Source organism: Nannospalax galili, unplaced genomic scaffold, assembly GCF_000622305.1.
Source record: "Nannospalax galili isolate Female #2095 unplaced genomic scaffold, S.galili_v1.0 scaffold1054, whole genome shotgun sequence".
NCBI lineage: Eukaryota > Metazoa > Chordata > Mammalia > Rodentia > Spalacidae > Nannospalax > Nannospalax galili.
Window position 1 is genome coordinate 765,255 of NW_008335006.1, and position 9,533 is coordinate 774,787.

A 9,533-nucleotide genomic window follows, 5' to 3' on the forward strand; every position below is an offset into this window, starting at 1 on the left:
TGAAAACCAGAGGGAAACATTTTACTCCTACAACCTATGGACAAATTATACATAGCAGATCAAGAAATATATGTCTAGGTAAGGTTTATCTGAGAACAACTGGTCTTTGCCCAAGATTTATCTACATGACACACAGTAAGGTAAAAATACCAGACTGGTGGAAATAACCTTCTTGGGTGTTTAACAGATATACTTTGAGGCCTATAATAATTTGGTCAGAGGGACATAAAGGACAGTTTTTGCTCCTTGCCCTCCTAGGTTGACTAGTTGCAGCGGACTATGAGCATCTCTCAAAATGTCCTATAATGGTGTTGGGTCACCTGTCTTCTTGATCAAGGAGGCTGAGGAGACCCCACCAGATGGACTTGAACCAGTGTCCAGTGTATAAAGAGGAGGATCAACACAGAGGAATCATTTCCTTCATGCCTCCAAGAGAAGCCAACCATGGTCGAGCAGGACCTTTGACTTATCTTCACATAGGCAGAACTGGTGAAAGTAAGGACCCAGGGGCTCCTCCCAAGCCCATATGACCCCTGAGGAACAGATCTTCAAACGACCTTAAGAGTAAAAATAAATCAGTTTATCTGGACCAACTGTATGGCCTTAAACACCCAAGAGGAAAGTATAACCAAAGATTAAAGGGGCCAGTATAATTTCATAAGAGTCCATATGTATACCTAAAGCCTACATAACAAGCAACAATGCCAGACAGGCGATACCTTCTTTTGAGTTGTTGGCCAGAGGGGCCAAAGGGATTCCCAGATGGTAACCCAGCATAGAACTGGGAAAATGAACAGTAGACCCCAATCTTATCCAAAGGAATATTGACAAATGATTATCGCTAGATGAAGAACAGCTGACCCTCCTAAAACAAAGACCTCTAGATAGGCTGACTAGATTCACCAGAAGGGCAAGTAGTGGGGAACGGCTGCGGGTGCCGACAACACAGCAGACAGTAGCAGGGATATCAGAGTATAAGGGCTCTAGTGAGAGGAGGAAGGCTATGGGAGGGTGCTATCTGGGAAGTGGGTGTAAAAATAAATAAATAATTTTTTTTAAATCCAAGCAAATAAAACAAAGAAACAACAACAACAAAGAAGATTTTAGGGTTACCTTTTCAGAGGGGGGAATGTTGGCAGGGAAGGAGTGGGCATGGATTTGATCTAAACACCTTATATGCATGTATGAAATTGTCAATAAAATTTTTGTAAAAATTAAAAAATATATATATTAAGTGCTACTAGGAAAGTATATTGGTTTGTTGTTGCAGCTATCACAAGGATAGCTGGAGACCTGAAATCTAAAATCAGGTATTAGCAGGGCAGCACATACTGAAGCTCTAGAGTAGACGTCTTCCCTGCCTCTTCCAGCTTCAGTTGGCTGTTGGCATTCTTTGGCTCCTTAGCTTGTGGCTACATAAACTCTATCATGTATCTCTCAAATTCCCCTCTAACTTTCTCTTATAAAGAAACTTAGAGTTAGGGCTCATCTAACTCAGAATAATCTCACTTCAAAGTCCTTAATTTGATTATTTATGTAAATATTCTTTTTCCAAAGAAGGTAATAATACTTGAACTTTTATCATAGAAAGTGTTATTCATAAGTCCCAGAGATTAGGTAGCAGACATATGAGGGGGGTCATTAGTCAATCTACTGTTAGGAAGTATGTATAAAAGGTCTTCAATTTATATAGAGAGGAAAAATAAAGGAAGGGTCACACATAGAATACTCTGTCCAACACTTTCCTCCCTCTTAACAGACAATTTACAAAATGACTTTTCATTGTTTAATGTTTAAACTGGGAGGTCCATGTTATTGTTCATCACAGAACTAACTCTGTAACCATTAAAGGAGAGTTGGCTTATCCATATGGCCAAATACATACAGTTGATTCATGTGAAAACATTAAGTTAATGCTCATACTTCTTTAACATTCCTTATGTTAAAAAGGCTAAATGGATTTGTCAAAGAATGTGAGACATTACAGAACCATAACCCTCCCACTGAGTATTCTTGATGTCTCTTCTAACATAACAAACTGAAAGTCATCCTTGTCAGAAATATGATGAAATCAGAAGACTACTGGGTTCTCAAATGTGCTTTATCAGCAGTGACATCTAAAATAATCTTATAACTTCAGTGACTATTTCCAAGTTGCAAAAAATTAAAACCAGTATAATTAAAATGTTTAGGAATTATTTGAAGTAGAGTAATCAGTTTTATCTATAAAGCTTTTACCTAAACAATTATACAAACCTTGGCTGCAGGCAGCTTTCAAGAACTTTTTGCTTTTTTTGAAATTCTGATCTTTTCTGTGCTCTTGGGAATTAGGAGGCATGTGAATTTCTGAATCTATTTTTTCTTTTTTCTCCTTACAGTTTCTTACAGCGCTTTCATTTTTTCTGGTATTAGTTAGTTCCTCTGAAACATAAGCATTTTATGTCATTAGTATTATAGGTCTTGTTACTGGTTATAGAACAAGAAAATAAGAGTGCTGTTCTTTCAGAATTTCTGCTTCAAGCAGAACTGTTTAAGAGCTTTTAAAATGTTTTTATATAACAAACCAATTTTATTCGTTGCAATTCTAATGGAAATGCAATGAACAGTTGAAATCAGTAGAGTGAACAATTTTCTGCTATGAAAATCATGTTAGGTTTCTGGATACTAAATATGTGCTATATTAAAAAGAAATATAAAAACTGATACACATACTGTTCATCAGCTTCTGTCAATATCAGTTTAACAGCCATCTTTGATAATAACAGTCCAACTTTTAAAGTAAAACTTGGGATGTCTGGCTAGCTCAGTTGGTAGAGCATAAGCTTCTTAATTTCAAAGTAAGTCCCAATGCTTAACTAATGGACCTCTCAGCTTCTAAAATCAGAGCCTATATGACAGCCTTATCCTTGTCAGTTTGGGCACAGGTTAAGTAGAATTCAATGTAAATTTCTACCAAAAAAAGGAAATCTATAGAAAACATGTACAAATCGAGAAATAACAGCAATACCTGACTTGTGGTAAATTTCCTTCTCTTCTCTTTGATTAAGTTGTGAGATGTTGGCCAATTTTTTCTTCATACTGCCAGTGGAATGAAAGTCTATATTACACATGGTTTCATTCTCTGGAAGGTCTTCTCTCCTCTTTTCCACTTTAGTTGTTTCTGTTACTTGAGAATGAACAACTGTGGGGAAAGGGCTATTTGAAGAACTTGGTGTTTGGCCTTTCATAGTGTGATTCCTTTCATTGTCTTGTTTGTTTTCCACATTGTCTGTATCCGTTTGATTTATTAAAGGAGTTGGTTCTTTGGGGGCATTATCTTGAGATTTTTCTAATAGCTCCACTTGACTAGTCAACTTTGAAATTTCATGTGTTAAAGGCAGTCTTGTACAAGGCAGGAAAGTTTGGTCAGTATTGGTGTGTGAGTGATCAAAAGAAGTTTCATATATGTACTGTTCACAATTTGCAACATGTTGTTCAGAAATGAACGTATTATCTGAATCACAAAAACTAATAGCTTTCTGTTGTTGAAGTAGAATTGGGCTCCCTGTTTTTAAGTCATTTTCCCGTGAAATACACATTTCAGAAGATGAACATTGTAGAGTATCCATTTCTTCTCTATTTGTTCTAGTCTCTTCATTATTGCAGTGACTTGTGTACTCTACAGAATGTATCTCTATTTTTGATGTTATAGACATCTCAGAGGTGCAGTGAGCACCATCATTATCAACATGTCCCTTTATAAACAATACAAAAGAATTTTCCCATTCATTAATGTTCTTGCCTTTGTTATCTGAGCTATAGTTTTCAGGGAACTGACAAGGGTTACTGCATTGTTCTTGGTTGGTGGGGGGCTGCTGATCTTTGGTAACAACTGGAAATTTAATTTCTTTATATAATGAAAGTCCAGAGAAGGAAGCAGCTTTAGTTTGATCAATGGATTCTAATTCTAAGCACTGGACTTCCTGACTGCTTGATAAATCCAGGTTATGGGTACGTGACTCTTCGGAAGCTAAACAAGCCTCATTATTGCCATCAAATCCATTTTTCAAACTTGACAGAGTTGGGGTAGAAAATTCACATGACTCTTCTGGAAGGTCATCCAGGGTTTGGAGAGTATGCTGTTCATGAGTAGCCAATGTATTCATTCTCCTGGAAGAAGAAATAGCTATTTCCTGACTTAAACTGCAAACTCTGTCATCTACTTGAGTCCACCTGTGCTGCATGTTTCCTCGTCCTTTTCTTTCAGACACGCTAGTTCTGTTATCTCTGACACTGTGGAGCTTGTCTTTTCTGAGTCCTATAGAGTGCATTTGGTCAACAGTTGATTGTTTATGCTTGGGCTTGTGAAATTTTGTGATCCTGAAATCTTTCTGGTAATGTTCATATATACCTTCTATATTTGTAAGTAAATCTTTGCTTCCTTTATTGATTTCTACATGTCTTGGATTCTGTCTATTAGAATTTTTGTCATGAACAAATTCAGTGTGATTATTAGAACTATATCTTGGTTTCTATAGAAAGAAAAAATGTAGTTAGCTTCTTTTCGTCTATAGATTATATAATCCATAAGATATTATAAACAAAGTTTTATAAGAGAATTTTAAAAAACATTCTCCTCTCCCAGCTTCACATAGCAAAAAACAGAATTAGGAAAATTTCGCCCTTTGCTATCTAAAAGAAATATATAGATAGGGTAATGTAAGAAGGGATTTAAAAACCAAAGACAGATATACTTCTAAATTGGCTTGTATGGAAAGTTGACTGTGGGCTGCTAAGATTAAAACAGGAACACTGGCTCTTCTTACTGGCCACAACTCAAGTACCAGATGAAGAGCAATCGCCCACAATGTAAAATTTGAATAAGTAGACTGACAACTTTAATTCTTGAACTGTGCTTAAATCAGAAAAAAAAAATTGACATGGTTGATAAGTTCCAGGCTCCATGAGGATGCAGAGAAAGGAAATGGCTTATAAAACATGAGTGTGCCCAGGCATGCTACATTTACTTAATTTTGTTTCAGAGTATTCTCATGCAATTTTCCAAAGTGTCTTAAGCCAAAGGTGCAGTCACTGAGCTAACTAATGCTTCAGCATCTTTTTTTCCCCTTTGGCGATCTATAAACAATATTGATAAACTTTGATAATCTATAAAGCAGTTGAAAATCTACAAAAATGTTTATTGCTAAACATGGATAGACATACCTTGTATTGCTGGACGTCTTCTACATATGCTGGGTTAGTGTTCTTCCTTCGAGCTGTATACAAAAAGAAATGGAAGAAAATAGCTTCCAAAGGTTGAATTCTAGACTTCTAAAACCTACAAATCTTTTGCCATGAAAAAACTAGAGAGGAGTGAGGACAGCATCAAGATGGCTCAGTGGATAAAGGTGTTTGCCCTCAGGTCTAATGACCTGAGCTCAATTTCCATAGCTCACAAAGTGGCAGGAGAGAACTGACTCCCTAGAGTGGTCCTCTGGCTTCCACATATACTGCTGGTATGCACATGTCTATATGAACAAACACACAAGCACAAAATAAACAAATAAAAATTTAAAACTAGATGGAATCTGTGAAATCATGTAAACATTTTTTTTTTTTTTTTGAGACAGGGACTCCCTGTAGCTCCAGCTGCAGGGATCTGCCTGCCTCTGCCTCCCAAGTGCTGGGATTAAAGGTCATGCACCACCACACCCAGCTTAATCATGTAAACATTTTATATTAAAATGTTTAATAAAAATTAATTAAAATGTTGGCACATACAACATGTCGATTTAAGTTCCATATTTATTAGAAATGAAATACTACTTTGAGAGAAGATATTTCTATTGAAATGGTAAATAGATCTAAAAAATAACTAATAATAAAGATGGGCATTGAACTCAGTATTTTTTAAAATTTCCCCAAACATATCCAGATAAGCTCTCTTCATTCAGTGGATTATGCAAGCTGCTTTTAAACTGTCCAAAAATCTTTCATAATTAAGTAGATTGTCATGGGCTTGTAATATGGCTCAGCAGGTAAGGGCACTTGCTGCAAAGTCTGACAAGTTGAGTTTGATCCCTGGGACCCACATGGTAGAAGGAGAGAGCTGATTCATACAAGTTGTCCTCTGACCTCCATCCATGTCATGGGACACACACACAAACATAACAAAAATTTGAATAAGAAATAATATCATATATATTATATTTTAGGTATGATTCATAAAAATACAAATTTCCTTTAATATTAATTAGAATTATAAAATGTTTAACAGGTATACAATTAGAATAGAAGGAATTTATTTCTTGGGAATAATTTTTACAGTTTCAATCAAAGTATGATGTTCCATAAAGATGCCTACATCACCCATTTACCTCATTCAGATAAGGAAAGTCACACAGAATGCCCTGTCAAATGAAGGGGGTAGTGGCACATTCTCTGCAACCACGCTCCTGAGTTTCAATGTTGTTTCATTTGCCTGTGGGCTGGTTGACCTTGGGTGAATTTCTTAATGTCTTTGCCTCCATAAAATGTCTATAAGTGAAAGCTAGTAATAATTATAGAATTATGAAGATTCAATAATAAAACTCTTGGAAAGAGGTTACAGGAGTTCTTGGTGACGAGAAAATATTGTTATTACTACTGTTGCTGTAAATATTTTCCAAGAACATAAAGGACATTGTTCCTTCTCCAAACTTTGGTTCTTAAGAGCAGAAAAATAATATTGTCTACTAACCACCCTGTCAGGCAAGCATGGTTCCTAAGAGAATCTAAAAGAATAAAAGAAAGTTTTAACATTCTCCATTCTCTAGTACAGCCAACTGACTAGACAGACATAAATTCAGAAGTGGTGAGTTCTGATTGGTGGTAAGTTTAGCTATACATTCCTTTCCCTTTGTCACGTTGAGCACCCATTATGAACCAATAGTATGTTTAGGTATTTTACATACATTAACTCCAATCCTCACACTAACACTCCCATATATATTCAGGTAGATGAATAGATATTAAAAGTCTAAATTACAATGCTGAGAGTGGTAGCACACATCTTTAACTCAGCACTTGAGAGGCAGAGGCAGGTAGGTCTATCTCTGTGAGTTTGAGGCCAGCCTGGTCCACATAATGAGTTCTAGGTAGCTAGGGCTACACAGTAAGAACCTGTCCAACAAAACAAAACAAACAACAACAAAAAATTCAAAAAACAAAAAGAACAGTTCAAATTGCAGCTGATAGAACTAGGGGTGTTGATTACCCAACGCTCTAAAACTATGTTAATGAATCCTACTCAGCACCAAAGTAGATTTTTTTTTTAATCCTAAGACAGAAAATCAGCAAATACATTTCATATGAAAAAAGTTTATTTGTTCATCACTCTTATAATTTAAAAAATAATTCTTCAGGACTGGGGAATATAGCTTAGTGGTAGAGTGCTTAGGGTTTGGGTTTGATCCCCAGAACCTCAAAACAAAAACCAAACAAAATTTCTTCAATTGGAATTTAAAAATGAATACCCTGTATAAATGCATAGATATTTCTTATGAAAACAAATTTCACATTTATTTTGAAAAATGGGCTGAAAAATCAATGGCAGAATTTGAGTTCTCACACTTAAAAAGTATTCAAGCCATCTAGTAAAGCATGATAAGACAGCCCAGCTTAGTAAATTCTTACACAAAGGAAGAAGAAAAGTTAAGTCCCAAGGAGAACAACTAGAAATTCCTTAGCATGAAGAAAGGTCCTTGTGTGATTGCAGGCTAAAGAAGTGGGCATTAGTGAACAGGAGGTTCAAGATTAGAAGAAAGAACGCTGGAGAAAGTAACTCCAGGAAAGGAAAACAATCCGTGCCATCACAAAGTAGAGAAGTGAAGGAATTAAGCACATCATCAAAGCACATTTACATTGTAAAAAATTCTCTTTAGGATTTAGGAGTGAAATGCTTCTCCAGCACAGTTAATGGATTGGGTTCGATCCTCAGAACCTCAAAAAGTCTGTTTTCCTAAGAAATAATTATGCATTAACACAGAGTATTGGTTTTTAAATTTGTAAACGTTTTCCTCCAACTGGATATTTTATTTGTAATTTTTTATGTACCTTGAAATACAAATGATTGTTTTAATCACATCATACTTCAATATACTTTTATAGACTTTACATCAAGTTATTGTCTGTCTTCTGATGTGATTTGGTTTCTAAGAGAGAGTTCTCTAGGGAAGTATTGTCTCTTACGACCTTTAATATTCAGTGAAAAACAGGCACCATGGTCTATGTCTGTAGTCCCTGATATTAAGGAACCTAAGAGAAGATGATGGTTTGAGTGCAGGGCTTCCAGCTAGCCTAAGCAATATAGTGAGAACAGATCTAAAAAAAAAAATGAATAAGTAAAATACAGTGATATGCTCTCCTTATTATAAAAGTAGAATACTTTGGTCTAGGTCTTAGTCCTTAGTCAAAACCAGTCAAATAATTACATGTCTTGAGGAAATAAAAGACATAAAAATGAGTGGCTATAAAATAATAACATGGTTCCTTAAAGTACAAATAAATCTCAAGACCAATAGTCAGACTGTTATATCACCTTCACTTTCAGCAGCTGATACACTCAAGAACCATTGGGAAAACTATCTTATATTAAACACAATCCGGTCAAGGAGGAATTATACTTTAAATTTTTTTTGAAACAACTTAGCTCAGAAAAGCAATTTTCCCAGTAGAGTTATCAAAAGGTTTGTGATAACAATCACTAACCATAATGTTTATATAACATGTTTTGAAGAAACGTGGAGTATGTCTTTTTTATGTATTCTCATATTTTATGTATTCTCAATCATTTAAATCATTTATCACATGCTTCATTATAATTTTTGCTATCTTTTTTTACTCATTTTTTATTATTAGGTATTAGCTTAATTAGTGCCTGACATATAGTAAGCATGAATAAACAAATAAGTGAATGAAGGAAGGAATGAATCTCCACGGAAAACAGATAAATACCAATGGAGGTGATGGGCAGTGTTTTGACTGTCAAACGCTTGTCCTAATGGACACCATTCTGAAGTGAGTATCTACCCCTGGAGTTGCTTTTACTCCTGCCCTTTCCAAGGCCTGGATCCTTAAGCTTTTCTTTTATTATTGAGGTGCTCTGCCAAGAAGCTCTTTTCTGCCTTAAAATGGTTGACTACCACCAAAGAATTCTTACAGAAGAACCCATATGGTACCTCAAAGAACTGATGCAACAGGGATCACTTGTCTCCAGTGAGAGGTAGACCTTTAGCAGATAAGAGTTTTTACTGCCAGCTTAAGCTTCATGCTGATTAGAGGGAACTATAGGACTTGCAGAGAGATCTATTCACCTTAGATCTAGAAGGATTCTCAGACAAAATTTTCTTGCGTATAAACTTTTCTATTAAAGATAATAATATTCAATGCCTTTGAGAGAAATACCTCTTGGGAATCTTCAATACAGGCAATACACACATATACATAAAATAAAACAAGAAATGATATATTTTTAAAAACATACATATAAAAATAAGTAAGCAATAAATATATTA

General features: G+C 35.4%; 1 protein-coding gene across 5 annotated transcripts in view; it reads right to left on the reverse strand.

Moving 5' to 3' along the window:
• The window catches only part of Ankrd31 (ankyrin repeat domain 31), a 193,906-nt gene that overhangs the window by 112,391 nt on the left and 71,982 nt on the right, over positions 1 to 9,533 (reverse strand). For 4 of the 5 annotated variants that reach the window (XM_029561906.1, XM_029561905.1, XM_029561908.1 and 1 more), the window contains exons 10-12: positions 5,203 to 5,255; positions 3,008 to 4,511; positions 2,257 to 2,421 (exon numbers count right to left, since the gene is read on the reverse strand). In XM_029561906.1, the coding sequence (XP_029417766.1) occupies positions 2,257 to 2,421; positions 3,008 to 4,511; positions 5,203 to 5,255 (1,722 nt within the window). The remainder of the gene's footprint in view (positions 1 to 2,256; positions 2,422 to 3,007; positions 4,512 to 5,202; positions 5,256 to 9,533) is intronic. The other variant, XM_029561909.1, reaches the window with a different exon arrangement.